This window comes from Phaenicophaeus curvirostris, chromosome 12 (genome assembly GCF_032191515.1).
Source record: "Phaenicophaeus curvirostris isolate KB17595 chromosome 12, BPBGC_Pcur_1.0, whole genome shotgun sequence".
Classification (NCBI taxonomy): Eukaryota; Metazoa; Chordata; class Aves; order Cuculiformes; family Cuculidae; genus Phaenicophaeus; species Phaenicophaeus curvirostris.
In genome coordinates this window covers 7,986,224-8,006,230 of record NC_091403.1, presented here as the reverse complement: position 1 = coordinate 8,006,230, position 20,007 = coordinate 7,986,224, and the positions used below count along the sequence as shown (strand labels likewise).

The 20,007-nt window shown below is 42.6% G+C and overlaps 2 protein-coding genes across 6 annotated transcripts in view; both read left to right on the top strand.

The window, feature by feature from the left end:
• Positions 1–16,930, top strand: part of LOC138725708 (cell surface hyaluronidase CEMIP2-like) — a 48,019-nt gene extending 31,089 nt beyond the window's left edge. The window contains exons 17-23 of one of the 5 annotated variants that reach the window (XM_069866861.1): positions 7,645–7,827; positions 9,715–9,928; positions 10,725–10,826; positions 13,056–13,216; positions 14,459–14,568; positions 15,852–15,929; positions 16,586–16,929. In XM_069866861.1, the coding sequence (XP_069722962.1) occupies positions 7,645–7,827; positions 9,715–9,928; positions 10,725–10,826; positions 13,056–13,216; positions 14,459–14,568; positions 15,852–15,929; positions 16,586–16,806 (1,069 nt within the window). In that variant the 3' untranslated portion in view covers positions 16,807–16,929. Of the gene's footprint in view, positions 1–7,644; positions 7,828–9,714; positions 9,929–10,724; positions 10,827–13,055; positions 13,217–13,627; positions 13,674–14,458; positions 14,569–15,826; positions 15,930–16,585 lie in introns of those variants that run through there. The other 4 variants (XM_069866863.1, XM_069866862.1, XM_069866864.1 and 1 more) reach the window with 4 other exon arrangements.
• CEMIP (cell migration inducing hyaluronidase 1) overlaps positions 1–20,007 on the top strand; it is a 110,008-nt gene that overhangs the window by 31,316 nt on the left and 58,685 nt on the right. The window lies entirely within an intron of this gene.

Sequence of the window (20,007 nt, the reverse complement as noted above, 5' to 3'; positions counted from 1 at the left end):
AATGTTTTGGCAAGTGAACAGGAGAGTGCTGGCTGGAATTTTAATGGCCAGGAATGAAATGTGCTCCAGAACCAGTCCAGATCTGCTGAGGTTTGCTCTCATGAGGCATAAAGCGTATATGAAACCTTTATGAATGGGGATCTCCGACCCCTTCTCCATGGGCTTCTTCTCCTTGTTGGCATGGTTTCCACCCCCTAAGCGCTCTTTCTATGTTTTCTTGTGTTTTTTTGATGCTTCACAGAAGAATGAGAATTATCTGTAAGACTGAGTTAAGAGCTTTTGTTCAAAATTACTATCCTGGAGCACAAAGGCATGCAGAGATCATCAAGCTTATTATGAGAGAGGGGAGAGGCTGGTAAGCCAGGAGGAAAGGATGGAAAACATGATTTAGTTGCAAATAAGTACCTCCTTTCAGGTGCTGGAAACAGTACAAAGATTGGCTTTTCATACAGTAAGCAAAGTCAGAAATGAATTCCTTCAATTTAATGACCTAAGCTTTGTGCCTGTGCAAATTTTCTAATCACAGAAGGAGCAAAGGCAAATACTATTATCAAAGGCACAAGGCTGTTCAGTAAATCAGCCAGGCTTCGTTGTGCTATCAGCAAATCTAAAGATAAGAATTAAATCTCCTCCTCAAAGCACATATCTGAAGTATAGTGTAATGAGTTGTGTTGTTGAAGCAGCCTGAAAAGCAGTAGCAATGATGAAACATTCCTTGTTTTTAATGAACAGAGGCAAGTATCTCTATTCTTGGTCTGTTAAGGCTCAGAGGGAAGAGGTTTCCCTTATTACAGCTCTGTGCTGTGGTTCTAGAGAGAATTTGGGGAAACGTGAGCATCTAATAGTTTAAAGAGGATACTTTTTGTAGGTAGGTTGCCACAGTCCTGCAAGCAGGGGCTTTCCTTTGCACTGTGCCTCTCCTGGCTTCAAGGACAGTGCAGGGCAGCCTTCCCCAGGCTGTCTTTATCGGCAGCCTCTTAGCTCAACCTGGAGAGGTACAGAATGGTTCATAATACTGGTGTTCTTTGCTGCCTTGCTGCAGGAGCTGGATTCTTATGTGAGCTTTTTTTTTTTTTTTAAAAAAAAAAAAAAGTTGGCAAGGGAAGACCAAATTTCTTGTCAACAGCAAGCAAGAGAGTAGATGTTCATGTCTGCCTGGGCACACATTCAGCCTTTCCTCCTGCTGCGGTGTTTATGCAAGGATGGGCACAGGTGCATGGCTCGCCTCTTGTATTTGCTAGGCTGGAGTTCTACAGTAGAGCTTGTTATCATATTCACTGTGAATAATCTTAATTATCTGACAATTCAAGGGCCAGGAATGAGCTTGTGTCTTAATTCTAGGTTAAAAAATAGTGGAGCCTTTGGATGCAGGGTCATATAAGCCTTCAGAATGCTGCAGCCCATCCAAAGGTGGAGATTTCAGTGCAAGCAAACTTATGCAGCCCATGCCTGAGCCACTGAGGCTCTGGGGGAATCATTATATTTTGTATTTGTCAGAGTTGTGTAAGTATGACTTCTTATTCAATGCCAGTCTGATTCATACTTTGAGCTAGTTGTCATTTTTGCGATTAAATTCCTTAGCAGTGATAAAGTCTGGAGGAAAACAAAGATAACAAGACAAAGCTAGAATGCGCTCGTTGCAGACTTGCTCAGTTTATGGATATTTCCTAAATTGTTTCTTTTTCAGATTAGTTCTAAATGAGCTTTTCGTCTTGCTTCCCAGATTGATAAAGGCACAGGAAGGCAAAATTAGTATTTCAAAGTGGAGCTAGGAGTTTAAGGCTGTGACTGTGTTCTTGTTCTTGCATGTACACGAGTTCTGACCTCGATCCCCCAGACCTGGATGTAATACAAGTAACACCAGCACTATTTCCAGTAATAATAAGTAAAGTGCTACTTGCGTTTCATAGGCTGCCCCTCCTGATAACATCTGTAATTCAGAGTTAACCATCCATACAACACAGAAGTCAGCAGATATATTTAAATTCTCTTCTATCTATTTAAATCCCTTAAATTACCCACAGGTCAACCTGGATCATTTTACAGCATGAATCAGAGCAGTCTGAGCATCAGACAGTCTCCACATGGCCATAGCAAACCAGGCTGCTTGTCACTTTGAAGCCTGGCACATGAAAGCTTTATGAAATCTTGCTTTCACCCTTCTACTGGCCCATGGAGTTGGGCTTGGGGCTCCTCAGGGCCAGCAGCCTCCCCTGACCTGATGTGCATCTGAGACACAGCAGCAGGAAAGTAACAAAATACACAATAGTCAGCAGTGGAGTACTTGGGAAAGCATTGCACAAGATACAAATTGAATTGGGATGCGATTCCTCCATGAAAGCATGTAGGGCGGGGAAAAAAAGATGATAAGATAATATAGTGTATTTAAATGAAGTTCTTATTTTTGCTTGAATACAATTGTCTGTGAGCCAAATGCTGTCTGAGTCAGACCCTGGTTTCATGAGTATCAGCAGAAGTGTACCTCAGGGCAGGATCCCTTCTATAATTTGTTGAGCTTCACAAAAGCAAAAGTAATTCTTTTTGCCTAAGGAGGCACATGGGTAAAGCCAAAAATTTTAATTTATATTAAGAGATGGCCTATGCTTTTGTATTTTTAATGGCATTTCCTAAATGGCAGCATTTTGGAAAGGCATTTAAATCTCAATACACACAACTCTAGTTAGGTAAACATGTTCCTAACTTGTTACTGTCCCCCAGCAAGCGGTTTTCCAGTAGAGTCTATCTGTAATAACAAGGTCTTGAAAAAAATTGCTGGATGTTTCCCCAGTAGCCATGTTTGTAATTGCGAGGAGTTTGGAGCTGTTTAACGGACTTGAATTGAAGGCAGAAAATTGAAAAGAAATCTAGAAGAAAAGAAAGAACAAATGACAGCTACAGGGAACTGATGGGAAACGTGTGTACAGGGGGAAGAGCTTGAACCAAGAGAAGGTGATGAGGACACAGTCAGTTTCCTTGCAGACCTTTCTCCACTCCTTTTCTCAGCACCTGTGAGATCTGTGGGTATTTCTTGCTCCATTTTCCCTGTAGTGATGGTGGCTGGAGAGGAGGTGGCTCGTCCTGAAAGCTGGTTTTATTCCAGAGGAGCTTCAGTCTAGTGCTGGGCAGATTGTTTTGAGGTTGGGATGCAGTTTTGGAAAGAAAAAACAACTGTATCTTGACTGAGAGCAAGGAGCATTGACCTCCTATGAGTTGTCCTTGGGATGCGTTGGAGGCTGAATTGTGGCTTTGACTTTTTTTTTTTTTGTCTTTTGAAGTTCAATATTCAGCCTGTGAGAGATAAACTTACAAAAGCAGCACGTGGGGATTTCTGCTTAGTTCCCATATTATGAACAAGAAAATTTCAAATTCCCAGTTGTCTCACTCCCTTTAGAAGTTCAGCCTATGTAGATGTTGACCAAAATGTCAGAGGGATTGTTTTTAAACAGGAATAATAACAATGTGGGAGATTGACTTCACTGAATGAAAGTCTTTTGGTTTTTTGAGCCCAAGGAAAAAAACAAAGTAATTTTCAGTTGTACTCTATGGCGCTCCCTCATTAGCTTACCTCAGATTTTCATCAGTGAGATCAGGATTTGGAACGGGTACTTCCATGGTCGTCAGCTACATGACACACCGTGTCAATAAATATGGAGATGTTTTCTAGAATAATATGCATCAGCTTAGAAGTTCCCTTTGCTAAAATACAGATGGGATTGATGTCCAGCATAACCGTCAAACCCAGCACTAGACCATACCCATTTGTCCAGGACTGATACTCCATCCAATGTAGTCAAGGGGCATGTTCACAATACTGAATAAGTGTTATTTGTCCTCTTGCAGGCAATGAGAGTCCCAGACGTGCACACTTTCTATGTTTACTCCATCCAAATCTCATCTCCAAGTTACATGACTCACTTCACATCCCACCACTCACAAAAGTCTCCCCTCCTTTGCCTCCTTGATCACATTTCTCTGAGTAGCTTTGCCTTTGGGAGTCTGGAGTTGAGTTGAGGGGGTTGTTCTGAGGGTTGTAAATGAGGTATGTATGTGTGTACGTGCAGATCTATATCTACCACATGTCCAAGAACAGGAAACCTCTTGCCTGCTTTTTTTGCCTTTCCCTCATCCTTTTTTGCTTTTGCTTATCCCAGGAAGCCTATTCATTGCCAAAACATAAGAACGGTTTTTTAACAATTTGCCTGATGTTTTTGCACCTGAAAGAGCCAGAACTGCAAATGCCAATATCCTGGTGAAAAAAGAAAGGCTTCTTGGGTTTGTTTCACCCAGCTATATCCAAAAGGAAATAAACAGGCTAAATACGTTCATAAAAATGCATAAAATATGCTGTGGGGATTGTTGAATGACAGTAACAGAGGGCCAGAAGTGTCAGGTTTTATACATGCTGGTGTCGGCATAGTCTCAAAAATTTTCCAAGTGGTGTTTGAAACTGCTAGGACACACTAAACACTGACTTTTTGCTAGTGCATATTTAGCTTTTCTTCTTTAAATGCCAATTTTCTTTTTGTAAAAACACATAGGAAAATATTAGCCTCGTGAATGAAGAGAAAGGAGAATGTTCCTTACTTCTGAAATGAACTGAACTCTATCACTAGAAAAAGTTGTGAACATGGTTACTTAATTTTGGGGTGAAAATATGCTGAATAGCTAAGTTAGTTTCCCACACATGTTAATGTGGCTTTCCCTTAAATTGACAGCTAATTCCAAGGTCAGACTTTCCAGACTTTTAAATTTGTTTCTCTTACAAATACTCCTAAGAATGAAAGTTAAAAAAAGAAGTCGTGTGTATTGGGCAACATTGTGTTTATCAATAGTCTAATTTCTACCCCTCATGTTTTAAATTTTCCCCTTTGTTCTTGCTAGCCTTTAAGCTTAAGAACATGTAAAGCTGTGGATATTCCCACAGAATTCAGACAGGGGTGTGAAATTACTCTGAATTTGTAATCTGGGATCTACTGCAAATTCAGTGTTTTCTCTCCTTGCTAGTGCCGTGTACGTCCCTAAAACTTTGAGGCAAAGATCTCAGCTCGTGTGCTGGTACTGACAGTGGCAGAACAAGGATTTATGCTTTATAGGATATTTAGGGTGGCTCAAATTTTTCTTATTCAGCCTGTGGATATTCACCCCAGAGTAGCAACTGGTAAATAAGACAGAATGGAGAGGTTTAAGCGGAGAAATAAAGCCAGAGCCACAGTTTATTAACAACCCTGAAAAAAAAAGAAGGCTTCTGACACTTGAGATCCAGCCAGGAGGTCCTTGGTGGCCAGTGCAGTGGCTGAGGAAGGCACACAGGCATCTGTTTTACTTTGAATGCAGTGTCCAAGATGTCCCATGCCCGATTACTTCTTGTTGCCTGAGGTTGCATTTCTCCCTCAATTTTGGCAACGGCTGCAGAACAGACACTTAACACCCGTCTGCGAGGCAGAGTCCTGTGGACTGTCCCACAGTAGCGCTGATGTTTCTTGCTTTGCTTTTCCTGGAGATGGTGGAGCCTAGTTTGGCCACGCAGCCAGGTATGTGGGAAGGTTTATGGTGGATTTTGTACAAGCTGAAGAAACAGAACCGAAGTAAAGAACTAAATAGGAAGCTGTTAAAATAGCGCTGAATTAAAGAGAAAATAACCAGCTTATTCTTTCCTATATTTACATAAAGGATAACTTCTAATGCCTTCCCTTCTCACATCTCCTCCCAAGCCTTTTGTTGCAGGATTGTATTTATTTCCATCACTTCCTCCATAAACTCCAAAGTAGGTGCTTTTCATTTGATCTCTTCAATCTTGGTATAAATCAGCCTGCTCATCCATGAGACAGGCTCTAGCATGTGTATTTCCAAATGTCCCAGCGACTCAAGACAGTTGCAGCTGTGGGTTTTTTTCACACCTTTCTTTTTCTCTTTCACCCTCCAGTTGCCTCCAGAGAGGTGGCAGTCAGTGCAGCACAGCACTAAAGCTGGTTCCCAGCGTCTGATGGAGATGACGTGCCCTTTTCGTGAGGGTGTCTTCAGGGGATAAAATGTGCTAACGCAATGCAAATTGCCCTTATGAAACAGCCAAATGTCTTGAGACTCCGTCCTAAAAATATTCCAAAAACATGGCTCTGGTGCATTTCTTTCATTTCCTCTAGTTGGAGGCCAAATAATCTGAAAATATATCCGTTTTCTAGCTGTCCTGTGTTATGACACAGCTGGAGTTGGTTAAACGTAGAGGGCAGTATCTGGCTTAAGCTGATAGGTCTTTGTGCAGCTTTGATTTATTATTCTAGAACAGCCTGTGCCCTCTTCCATCCTGTAGATAGTTTTGTTTTGTTTTAATGAGAAAACCAGAAAAAGACTGAAACAGCTTTGCTTTTGTGCTCTCTATGTGTAATGCAAAGTAGAGGTCTAGGCATGCAGATTCCCAGATTTCTCCAAAATGAAGTGGCTTTCCCCTCATTTATTGTTCTGCAGGCAGGGATGGTTGGCAGGTCATTTCAGGGGACCCTGTGGAGAAGTTTTGTCTTCCTGAGCATTGTAGGATGCAAAAGGAGAGGTGATGAAGCTGGTATTTGTCTTTCTCTAAGACAAATTTATTTTCTCACATTTTAACCAGGAAGCCAGGTAGTTAAAAGAATACGTTTAAAGCCTGAATGGGTTTGGTAATTTAAGGAAAACTAACCACAGCACTGGTTCAGGCACCATTATGTGGCACACTGAGCCACTTCAGATGCTGCAGAGGAGAGAAAAAAAAAAAGCTTAGTATTCAATTTTTCTTTTCAAGTGTAAACTCTGTAAGACTCTGCTTTGCACAGCACAAATACATCCTGCAGACAGGAAAGAGTGTCGAGTTTTGTGGAAGATCCTTCCGATCAGCATCCAAAGCACACCATAACTGCATCTTTTGGCTCTGAGTCTTGTAATGAATGTTTCTAGTTTGGAGCCAATTTTAATCTCTGTGAGGATGGTGATACGAATCGCAGGACAAAAGGAAGCTATGGGGGACACTTTTGTAACGGTACGTGCTGAAATTGTGATACACAAGAGTTAAAAGGTGATTTAACTTTACCCTTAGTTATTCTAAACTCATGTTAAAGAAAGAGCAGGGGAGAGGGAGCTTTTAATGGAAACTGTAATAATAAACTTTACTGTAAAGTGGAGGAAGCAGGTCTCCTTAGACTGTGGCTCTGGTTCAAGTCAGAGATTACTTTCTAATTCCTGAATCTGTGCCCCTGGTGAAACGTCTGCTGGACTCCCGCGGCAGCTCCAGATGAATTAAAACAAGCCCTGGCTGCCTCAGGAGATGTGAGTGGGTATGTGACTGGTTGTACCGCAGCCTTAAAGGGCAAGGAAGAGAAAAATCTCTGGTTTTAAGCCGTCCTGGCACCTGACTCAAAGTCCTCTGAGGTCAGCCTGGGTCCTTGGATCAGACCTTCGTAATAAGCAGCCGTTGTTTCCAGACAAAGCAAAAAAAAAATCTGATTTTCTTTGGCTTTGAGGATTTGTTGTGCTTTTCTAAAGGAGGAAGAGAACCTCAAAGGGCATTTCTTTGTTTTCCCCTGAAGACTGTTCTTTTGGCTGCAGATCATCTCTCCTGTACTCAAGCCCTTAAGTGCATTTTCTCTCTTTCCCCCTGCCTCCCCTTTCTGCTCACAGAGGAGACTGGCTGCACGTTGCCCTCTGCTATCCCAGGGAAGCGGTTTTCCAGGTGGTGGCAGATGTCTACCAGCGACGGACAGGGACGGTGCACAGTGTAAAGCACTATCTTGCTGCTCCTTCCCAGGCCAGCGCTCTCAACAGGACTGGCGAGCGGCTCTTCTACTTCGACAGAGCATCAGGGTGAGCCCTGCATTGCCCCTGAGGGTCCGTGAAGACATGGCCAGCAAACGCCTGGGGTCTTCCTCCTACCAGCCACAGCACCTCCTTTGCCTTTCTCGAAGTTAAATTTGAGGTCCATGTGTCTTGCATGGTCTTCTCGCTGATTTCGGGTCAAATGGATTTACAGGGTGGAGTACTTGGTGTAGGTCTATATCTGTATCACCAAGCAGCAATTTGCATTGTCATTAAGAAAACTGCTGATTTCTTTCCTGGATTTAGGTCCTTTGAGGCATCTCATATTGCTGCGAGAGTGGATACAGTGTAAATATTTGTTAAAATCCATTGTACCCCAAAGGGCCATGAAAAGGAGCCCTCTTGACTGCTGCAGCTCCAACAGTGAGATAGTTTGGGAAGTTTCTTCATATTCCCATGAAAACAGATTTCTAAAATCTTTGCATTCTAAAACTTAAAATTTGTGAAAAAAGGAGAGCCGTATAGTACATTTTCTATTTTGAAGGCTTGAAGAGAGTCCTGTGGATCTTGTACTACCTTTGTAGGACTGTAGGACACCTTTGGTTAAAAAAAACAAATTACGAAACCATGTTACTCAGTCAGCTAAAATAGTTAGGGAGGAAAAAAGTGTTTTGTGGTCTAACCATGGGTCCCATGATGTTTCACCTGACTAAGCAGCTACTTCAGGAATCAATCCACAAATGTGAGATATGAAAATAAGATGGGATATATTTATTCATTCAACCATAACACATGAGCAATCAAATCCCAGAATGTCTTCTCTGCTAACCAGGATGCCTGCTGATGGCCAGGTCACTCTCATCACAAGAATTGTGAAATAAGTTTGCTAATTAATCTTCCCTTTTTTTGGAGGAGGGGGGGAAATATTGCCCAAATTCTGTAAACAGGGTGTTTACTACTGAGTAGTGGGGAAAATGGTTACAGATGTGGGTCTGTGAGGGAAGAGCCATTGGCTGCCAGCAGCTGTCTGGACATGGTACATGCAGACTGATGGGCCTAACCTAACTTTATTCTGGCAGTATCAGCCTTCTGATTCTCTGTTTAATTCAACAGTGGGGTTTTTTTAGCATTTCAGAGTACAGAAGTTAGAGGATTGCCTTTTTTTTCTTTTCCTGTTGTTGTTTTTTAAACGTGATTTCATAATGAGTGGTATGTTTCCCCTTCTTTTTTTAACCCCACATGCTGTATCCTTGGAGAAGAACCAAGCTTACTCATTCTTTCTTCCAGACAAATAGAAACAAATATTTACTTTAAAAAGAAATAGAAAGAAAAATCCCTTTAAAGCTCATGTATCTTTTTGATCCTGGAGCTGAACTGAGTTGCACATATAATTTACTCAGCCTGAATTACAGAATGGACCTGACTGAAAGCATGCTTAGAACAGCTAGAAAAAGGAATGAACTCCAAAGGCCAGAAGATCTGGCTGCCTTTGAGCTTTTGTCATGGATGCCTAGAGCTGAGCTCTGCCAGCAGATTGTGCGGCACAGAGTGGAAGGGGAGATGCTGATGTTTCCAGGCAAGCCTGTCTCCTTCTGCACATCAGCCTGAGCACTGCTGCTGCTCTTTCTCTCGTGGGATGCCACCACACCTTAGGCAGCAAGGGCTGTCTGGGGCTGGAGAGGGTGTCTGCCCCACACAAGGAAGGCAGCTGGCTTGGGCGTGCAGGCTGCACATCATCCCAGGATGAGAGGGGAGCTTCACCTGCACCCTTGCAGGACTCATTTTGTGATGGCTGTGCTGTATTATGCTGATGTAAGACAGAGTTGGTTTGTGATGTTGGGAAATGGGAGGAATAATGTAATTTAGCAAGTGCAGATCCTGCCTCTACTCAGCTTTTCCTCTAAGCCCTATCCGTCTGTTTGCTCTCATTTGTAGGTACCTATTTGTTCACCTGCAAGCCCATGAATCTCGGAAAGGACACAGTTACTGTTCTCAGCAAGGCTGCGAACGTATTAAGATCATGGCCCATATGTACCCAGGGGACTCGTGGAGCTGTGACCCAAACCCCTTCATGCAGAGGCCAGCAGCTCCTCAGTACCCCGTGTTCCAGAACCCAGCTGGACCGTGCAGGACGTGTGGGGCCCCACAGGTACTGACTGTCTGAAACAGGAAAAGCCGTGGGGGATTCTCACTCATGAGTCTGCCCAGCATCATGTAACCTGTGTTGAGGGAAGGGTTTTCTATGAATTTCTGCGATTTATTTTACTGTATGCCTCAAAGCTAGCCTCAAAGAAATAGCTGAGCTGGAAGCATGTGAATGCACATTCATGGCACCTTTTTCCCAATTTTTATCTTTTAGACAAAAGAAAAGGACTCTTGAAAGCACTCAAGTTGAATTGACTTTGAGGTGCTGAGGGGCATAGTTTGGTATTTGATAGGAATGATTGGACTTGATGATGCGATGGGTCTTTTCCAACCTGGTGATTCTATGATTCTGTGAATTCCTATGCAAGACACACTGCTGAATTTCAAAGTGGGAAATAATTCTGGTTAATTGGAATAACTGGAAAATTAGAGCCAGGTTCTCTTCTCATTTACTATAAATTCACTCCACTCAAAATTCTGTGGAGTTGTTTCAGACTCACACGTATCTCTACATGAGTTTATAAGCCAGGCAAAATATGTGAAAATCATATTCAACTTTTAAACTGACTCAGTGGCAGAGTGCCTGTCAGAGGTCCCTTCCAACCAGCATTGCCACGACCCTATAATAAATGGTATCTTCATAGTGAGCACGTACTTGTGAACCAGGATCGCAGTTTGTAAAAAGAATTATTACAGCTTTGGCATCACAGATGTGAGCATTAGTACCTGGCATCACTCTGTTGATGAACACCAGTTAGTAAGCCATGTTTTTTAAGTTTCTGTCTCTGTTCTAATTGCAGCTTGCTATCACTAGCACTCCCTCGGTGAAGTACATAAAGATCCAGATCCAGTCTCTTGGCAGGGCAGACATACAAAACCACTTGAAATCTGCATTCATTAAGGTATGTAGTGCATTATTGCATTTGAAATGCTGATTATACAGGAGAAACTTTATCTCTAAGGAATGTTACCGTATAATCTTGCTGAGCCTTGGTGAAAGGAAATGGGTAGTTCCCCTGGAAGAAGCAAGTGCATTGTTCTCCCCTACAGTTAGCTCCATTAAAGTCACTGGGAGTTTGTATTCTATTCAGATGAGGATTTGAGCCTCTAGTGCAAAAAAAATGGGGCCTTTTATCACCTTAAAAGAGTTAACACCACCTCTCTAATGTAGAGGAATGGAGGGAAAAAGCACAGCAGAAGTCACTGTTTACAAAGGATGTTGGGGGAGAAAACAAATTTGTTTTTCTGATTGTCTTTGCTGACATTGCACTGGAAGTTAAAAATGATATTTCACTACTGAAGGGCTTTAGAGCTGTCAGGTTGTCCCTGCATGCACCTTATATGTCTGTCTGAAGGGTGACTGAAATCATGCTTGCAAGGACACTGTCCAAGCTTACATGCCTGTGTGCTACTGAATTATAATTAACACTAACAAATTTTGCCAAGCAAAGCTGGTGCAGCATCCTCAGGGAGTCTGAGCAGCCAGAATTTCTTGCCACATGCACTGGCTGCATCATTGAGAATTTATTCAAAACCATTAGGAAGCAGGTGTTACTGGAGGCAGCATCCTTGCCTGTGGTGCCGTGCAGAGACCTGGGTGTGTGCAGCACCCATGGGACAGGCATAGTATCCTCAAAGATTCTTTGCCTTTTCCAAAACTATAATGCAAAGTATAGTTTTTCAAAGGGAAGTTGTATTTCTGATGTATGTGCTCCTAGCTGAAGTAAAGGCTGAGGTAGGTAAATCATAAGGATAGGTTTCTTAAGGAGGAGTCTTACCTTAAATCTTAAAAGGTGTGAGAAATCTGGATATAAAGAAGTGAAGCAGAGGACTTTGTGTTTTGTTCTTGTTTTGCTGAATGAAGTTTTTTGAATTGATAACCCAAGCTGCCTCAAGGACAGCTGAGTGCAGCAGTGCCCTGCTCCAGCTCCCTTGGGGCTGTGTGAGCCCTTGGGTTGGCTCCGGGGCAGGTCTGCAGCATGCAGGCAGGGGCCAGATGCACAGCAGGGCTGTTTCTTTTGCCAGCAGCTTGCCTTTAGGTTGATTTGCAGTGGTGGTTGCTCTCTGCACTGTGTGCATCCAGGCTTAGAAACACTTCACAGGCTTAGGAACATGAAGCAGTGAGGACCAGGCAAGAGATTTTTGCTTCTTCTCGCTCCCTTCTGCCCATTCATGACCTGGACATCCATGTTTCCCTTACCCTCGACCCCTTATTGCATTCAGAATTCTCTGATGTCTTGCAGAAGCCACTTTTTAACACTTGGGTCCCTCATTCAGTCTGGCTCTATATTCCCTGGAGGCACACAAATGTCTCGGACTGGTAGGATGTATCTGAGCTCCCTGTTGCCCGCGGGCTTTGGATAACTGCGTGGATTACAGCGGCACGTTGTGTATCCTGGGCTCAGCTTTCTGACAGCCTGACCTTGGTATGCTGTTGCTCTCCTTGGTTGACATAGTGCAGCGTGTCCTTCCAGGCTGGGCTGTCCCCCGGGATGCTGGGAAAACATGCCAGGAACCTCAGGGGAGCCTTTGCCTTCCTAGAATCACGGTGCATCCTGAGAGGGGTAACCTGAGGAAGGAGCCCTTGCTGTAGGAAAGGAGGAAAGTAGGAGCCACTTGCGCTACAACTTCTTTGAGGCACTGAGGCAGCCGTACCAAGAAGGAATATTTTGGTTTAGATGTTTACATTTCCAGAGAAAACAAAAAAAGTCCACGCGTCTCCTCTATTCCCCCATCTGCTGGCTCAGCACTTCTCCCTTGCTCCGTGGTCAAATCTGCTTTGCCAAATGACAGTCATTTCCCCCACATGAAAAGAAACTGTGTTAAGACAGAACTAAGCATTTTACTCCCAGGATTCATGGTTTCCCAAATGTATTTTCCTAATACACAAAAGATGCCGATGATCTAATTTCTCATGGTTTTTTACCAAATGAGAACAAAGGGTTTTGCCTCCTCCTGCCGCTGACCATCTATCGGTGATGTCACTTCATCTGTACTAATTATACGTTTAAAATTATAGAGGGTACACCCTTGATATTCTCCTTCTTGTAAGTACCTTATGGAAAGCAGAGTCAAGAGTCTGAAGTTCTCCAGCCTGCCTCCATAAAACTTACTTTTCTCTTTTGTTGCAGATAAATGATAGAGTTTTCCTGTTCAATAGCCGTGGGATATTCTTCGTGGTGCTGGATGCATGTTCAGGAGCAGTCCTGAGTAGGCAGCACTTTGACATGGTTACAGGTGAAAACGCTGCCAGTGCAATAACTGATTATGTTCAAACCTTTATAAAAGAGAGGTAAGCAAACTATTGAGATCCCAGTTCATGTAGCAACTTGTGAGTGATTGACAAAGAAAGGAAAATTACCTACTTTCATAACCGAACCTGTGCTCTGAAGAAACCTGGCACAGATTTAATATGTACAAATCCCAGATATCACCCAGACAATAAGAGAAGCAGCTTCTCTCTCCCAGGATTGCACCCATTTGAGCAGACAGAGACAGGTTTTCTGGAACACTGGCGATTCCTTCTAAATTAACCATTTATTTTCCAGTCTGGAATAGATAAGGTCCTTGCAATAACATTTGCAGTCCTGCGCACCTTTCACAGTGTCCAGCAATTTCCTGGCAGCCAACGATTCAGTTTTCCATTTCTGAAACAAGCTGGTTTCTGTTTATGCTTACTGATTGTTTTTGCCTCTTGTGACAGATGAAAATCATAGGTGTGCCAGATTTTCCAGCAGGGCTTTTCTTGGGTGAGCCAATGAATAGACCTGCTGGCCTGTGGCTCTGTTACCTTGCATGTGTCCTGGCAATGATCTGGATCATCTCTGTTTCTGTCTGTCCCACATTCCTTGTGGTTTTATGTGTCACCGCATAAACATGGAACAACAGAGATTTATAGATAAATTCTTGGCTGCTGGTAGAAACAGGTCAAATAACCAGAAAACAGACTTTTCAGTCCAAGACATTTCCGAGCAGTTCATGAACACTCCTGAGTTGTTACATCTGTGTTTATGCACGTGACTACGTACATGTACAAAACGTGCGTGAAGTGACATATAGCCACGCGATGCCTGTATATTCCAATTGATTTTCTAGCAAGATATGTATTTTGCAGGTCTAGGCATTCAGCTAAATGCAGACAGTTGTGCAACCTGTAATTCATTGCAGGTGCAGTTCACTGGGAGCTGAGAGCACAGCTGGGAGGGACAAAGCTGGACTGAGGCTTGGCTGAAAATCAGAGCCAGGATATAGATGGTTTCAGAGTCTCAGGACTATTAGCAACTGAATTTCTTCTGTGGCCGAGTGTCATTTGTGCTTGTTTTGATTCTGTGTGAAGCACAGGTTTAATTTCAGAACATTTAAACAGAGGCTTAAACTTAGGAAAGCTTACGTGTGATTGAAATCAAAGGGATTAGAGCTCAAAGTTAAGCAAGCTCTTAAGTGAACCTCTCTGAATTGGAGCTTAAAGGTTTTGCAGGTTCTTAATTAAAGTATTATTTTGCAGCCATGCAGTAATCACTGTCCTTCTTTTCAGATCGCTTGTCCTTGTGTGCTCTAGAGATATTGCAGAGGTGTCGGGGAGCTCTGAAATGTCTGTTTTTACCAGGTTAGGTTCAGCAAAGCCTATTGCTTTCTACAGGGAAGGTAAATGTATTTATTATATCGTGTTTCTTTTACTTAAGAATTACTGGTGTGTTTCTCTACCAAAAATATGCACCTCCTTATGAATATGTTTCCTACCACAATATTCTAATGTAACCTAGTAAAAACCTCTTGGCTTAGGATGGTGAGAAGTAGGAGATTTCTTCACCAGTGAGAAGCTGCGTGCTGCAAATTTTTCATTCTAGAGGGACTTTTTTTCTAATGACAACAAAAAACTAATAATTTTATGAAGATTCAACTTCTAAAATTCAACTGCTTTGCAAGGAAAAACAGTCATAAACTGAAAGGTTGAAAAAAAAGAAATTAGCCTGAAGTGAAATAGGAGCTATTTGTTTTTCTGGATGAAAGGAAGGTGAAATTACCAGTTTGGGAAATTTCTTGTTACAATTTTACAAGGATTGCTGCAAGAAATCCATTGGTATCATTGGTCCAGGTTTTCTACTGGAAAAGTTAAGGGCTGTTGAGTCCAGGTTTGGATTAATAATTTGAGTGATAAGGAAATCAGGAGAACAAACAGCCAGTGTGATTTAGATTTCATTTGCAATCTCTCAGAGGTCAGATATAGAATTGGCTGTATTTCCAGCTTTTTTTTTCCTCTGTTTATTTTTTTTCCCTTACAGCTTTACTAAAATTTATATCAATTTATAGTTCAAGTTTCAAAGCTCATTGCTTTCACCGTTCCAGGGGGACACAGCATAGTCTTTATGACAGAGACTGTGATTTCACTCTAGTTCCTGTTTTGTTCCCAAGAAGCTGTTTTTTCTTTCATCCTTTTAAAAGCAAAGTATGAGGGTTTCTTTTTTGTTTTTATCCTGAAACTGCCTTGCTTCGTTCTTTCATCAAAGCCCTGAATACTTTTGAAAGGAATTTTTTGATTAAAAAGCAATCTTTTATGTTTGTTTTGTCAAACTTTGTTCCTTGAAGCACCTGTGCCACTCACTTGGGCTTAGCACTTCCAGGTCATTTCAGCAGCTCAGTTCAGCCTCTGGTCCTGCCTGCTCCTGGGGCACAAAAAGCAGCAAGCAGTGTCCTGGGAACATGCTGGTTGGTGGCTGTCTCCTTGCCCTGCTGCTGCAGTGGGATGCTGGTGTCTGGCAGCAGAACTGAGCTGCTGCTGGGCCATTATGTGCCACTGCTGTTTTACTTTTCCTAAGGGCAAGGGTGTTCACTCACGTGTCTGCCCTGATTTCCAGTCTGGGTAATTATGTTCTACTTCACGAGCTTTCTCCTGCTGATTCAGGTATGTGCACTATTTGACTTCACAGCTCCAAAAGTGATTGCACACAGGACTGGTCCACGCTGGGGAGACTGTGTTTCAGGGCAGGCTGGAGCATTTCTTTCTGGTGCCAGGGATAATGTGAAAAAAAAAACCAATCCCCTTCACCCCAGCGGAATCAGGATTTAGGATCTTGTTGCCTGGTTTTACAAAACTTTATTTAAATTAGAATTGTTTACAGGAATAGTCTCAATCCAACCAGCTGCAAGTAGCCTTGGGAGTCTTTGCAATAAAAAGCATAATATAAACACAAGACATTATTATTAAAATGGAAGAATACATAATACCTTTGTACTCTGTGACAACAGCCGACCAGGACAGAGTTGATACAGGGAATAGTTTAGGCAAAACAGGAAGAAACTGATGTAAACTAATAAAAGAAGGATTCAAAGTGCCTAACCATTTTTGTGTAGTCAAATATGAGAAAGTACTAATGCTTAAAAATACAGAGTGAAACGGTATTCCTGCTAATTGACATCTGGGAACCTGTCTTAGGTTATTGAAATACCTGCAGAGCTGGGATGCAGTGAGGTTACAGCTTCAGCAAGGCTTATTCTCTCTTTCATCACCCTTCTTCTCTCCTGAATGTTGTGATATTTTAATCCAAGGTGAAAAAGTAGGGCTAAGAAGTTTCTGTGATGTGTGGAGGGACTCTCTCTGCTGTGCTGCTAAGAAGTGAACCGACCCACCTGGAGGGTCACTCTCTTTGTGTCTGTTTTTCAGGAAGTTTTGCCATGCTTGGCTATAAAGGACAAACCAAACCCTCCTGGATTAAAGTCATTAATCATGCTGGTTACCAGAAAGCTGCTTCTCTACAGCATTATATTCCCTTGAAGCTGAAAGAATATCAATGTCCAGCTAATGCTGAGGAGTCGCTGAAAATTGCTTTTTCTCAGAACAACTCAGAGCACATCTCTGCTGAGCCCACAGCGTCCCTGGATTAGCCCTGCTGGGGCAACACACGGCCAGGCAAACTCTGTTGTTGTCACCTCCTCTTGTTTTTATAGGATTGTACCAAGCTGATGGTGTTCACTTGTATATTTTATAAGTAATAAATATATTCTCCTCTTACCCACTGTGCTAGAGCTTTATTTTTCCAGCAGTGCCACACAGGGCAGCATAGGAAAAGCCTATGGGCTGCCCTTCCCAAGGAGAAGTGTTTCAACGTATCTGCAATTTGGTATTAAAAGGTAAGTTTTAAAGACAAAAGTCCGTTCTCTGGTATCACAGGAACTGGAAATGAAATTTGTCATGGAAACTTCAGCAACATCCAGGGAAACGGATGAACTTATGGAGACACAGGGAATTCTCCCTTCAGTCCTGTTTTCCCTTCATTAATGTCTGCTTTTGAAAAACCTAAGTGTCCATCTGCTGTGGCATCTTAGGTGAGCTCAGTAACCTCTGCTTGCATTGATGGGTAAGCACGCAGTGATCTTGCAATACTATCTTCTATCGGAACTGAATATATAAGATGCAACAAGGAGTTATAAATGTATTTCTGTCTGCAGCTCATGACTGGTGAAATGATGTTTGTCCAACTGATGTGAACGTTTAATTAAAGATCTACAGGAATAAAACCCAGGATAAAGTATGTTCTGCGTAGGGTAAGGTCTTGCATTCCTTTCAGACAATGCTTGTATTGATTTTCTGCTCACAGTGAGGTCTGAAATACTGCCAGTATTAGTGGCTAATTCTCTTTGATTTTTTTGTTTATGCTGCTTTTTGAAGTAAAGACAAAAATAGAGCTTTGTATGCAAACTGAGAAACAGCTGAAGACCTCACTAACTACAATCTAAGTACAAAGTTACCCTGAAATGACAACAGACTCGTTTTCGTTTGAAAATGATGTTACTTGGTGACAGCAGGAAAAGGGCAGGCAATTTCAGACTGTCTGTGCCTTTGTCACAAAGGTGGGTAATGACTTTGGTACTGAAGCCCTGTTGTTTCTCTGAAATTGCCAGAAATGGCTAAACAAGTTGCTACCAGGAAAGTTTAGTGTTTTTTGTTCCCTGGTGAATTAGTCACTCTGGCATCTGGGCACCAGCCAGCTGATACTGTGTCACTGGGTGGGGACTGAACTCCTCAGCTGTCATGCTTGTCTCCATCAGACACAAACTCCCTTGTGGTCCTTGCACGTGGGAAGAGGGCACCTGAAAGGTTTATGGGCAGAGTAGGAGGCTGTGGCTCCATCCCCAAACCAGGTAGGAGAGGTGGGAGTCGGGTTTGGCAAGGGGAGGGATCCTGTCTTGCTAAAAAGCGTGAAGAAATCACTAATGCTACTCAGTAAAGGTAAGGTAAGGAGTGATGCACAGCACATCTGGAGTCAGGACTGTCCCCCACGGGGAACAGTGGAGGCTGATGTCCTCAGAGGAGATGAGTGGTACAAGAACCTGAGTGGCTGGCGCTGATGCTCGAAGGAGCTCCCTGGAAGTCCTTTTGAACTCCTGTTAGTACTGAATTGTTAAGGTTTCTGAGGCTGTGCAGGGGAAGAAAAGCAAGATGTTTTTGGCCTGTTAAGTGTAAGCCCGACACTGGAACAACTACTTACAGAGCAAGCTTTTAGCTTCTTGGGAGATTTATTTGATAATCTGTGACAGGTCCAGGCTCTGGATCCCAATAAAACTTTGCAGAGCTCTAACCCCAGGCTGAGACTAAACAATTGGCAAAGGAAGAGCCTGGTGAAGGAAGGAGAGGAATGTGCCTAAACCTCTGAAAAATCTCTATTCCTCCTCCTGCTGCAGAAGGAGAGCAAATGGCAAATGTCCTGGAGAGGAAGGCATGGAGCCGTGATGAGCCAGATGCAAACAGCAAAGTACCACAAAAACAAAAAGAAAAATATTTACATCCTGATGCAGTTACTTGGGTAGTTAAAAGCAGCAGTTTGAAGAGGATTCAGGATGCTGTGATCCTCTTCACCTACTGCACACACTTTCCTTACCTTGGGAGGGAAAAAAGGCTTCAAAACCAGGGACGCTCTGCAGAGGGTACAGTTCCTCCATGGACCCTTTGGACATTGATGATGTTTTCAAAGGCTATTGCTAATCTGGCATGCGCACCAGAAGTCTCTGTGTGTGAAGCTGTGGGGTAAGTGTCGCGTGGGAGTTTCGTTCGTGGAAAGCTTTCAAATCCCTCCCAGAAATTTCCTGAGCAGGAGGATCTCCATCTGCATGCTGGGTCCACGTGGACTGTACGTGTCTCTGTGGACCTGCAGCTAATCTGGGCATGTTCAGTACCTAATGCATTGAGGACACACTGCTGCCCTGTTTATCCTCAGAGCATTTCTGCAGTGGGAGCACAGTACCTCTGGCACTCCCTGAAAGCATTAGCTTGGCTGTGCACTGAGTCACTCTCAGCAGGCACAGCGAAGTCAATGCACCCTGAACCTCTGAAGATAATGGTTCAGCTTCCCACCACTTGGATGCTTTGAAAACTTCATGCAGTGGTTGAGGATATAATTCAGTGAAATGCTGAGCACTTTGAAAGCATGTGAAACTGGAAGTTAGTCAGCGTTGGATGGGTGGAGCGATATGAAGTGAAAATTATTTTGGTTTAGCTGAGCCAAAAATTTCTTCCTTTCATTTTCAAGATCTATAAGCCTCTGAAAAAAAAAAGGTATTTCTGAAAAAGAAGCATAGGTCTAAAATACCTCTTTTTTCCCTTTTATTTTTGTCTCAAAATAGTTTGCGAATATTATGATGAATTTGAAAATACCTTAGTTTCCTTTAATTTTTTCATTGTAAAAATTTCCTCTAATTTCTGCTCCTTGTTCAGAATCTGTTTTTCTGAAGGTGTGCAAATAAGGAATTTGCAGTTTATATGTGAAATAAGTGAGCAGAACATTTTTCCTTGTAGGGAAAGATATTGAATTATTTTATAAGAAGCCAAGGTTCATTTTGAAAGAAGTCAGAGTGCTGCTTGTGGCTCCAGTATTGATTTCATTGAGAGTGTTTAAGGCACGGGTGGACGAGGTGCTGAGGGACATGGTTTAGTATTTGATAGGAATGGTTGGACTCGATGATCCAATGGGTCTTTTCCAACCTGGTGATTCTATGATTCTAAGTAAAGTCTATTCGTGAGTTTAATCCTCCTCTATTTGCCAGTGAAAAAAGAGCAGCTAACGGCTGGGTGCTGAGCAGATCAAGATG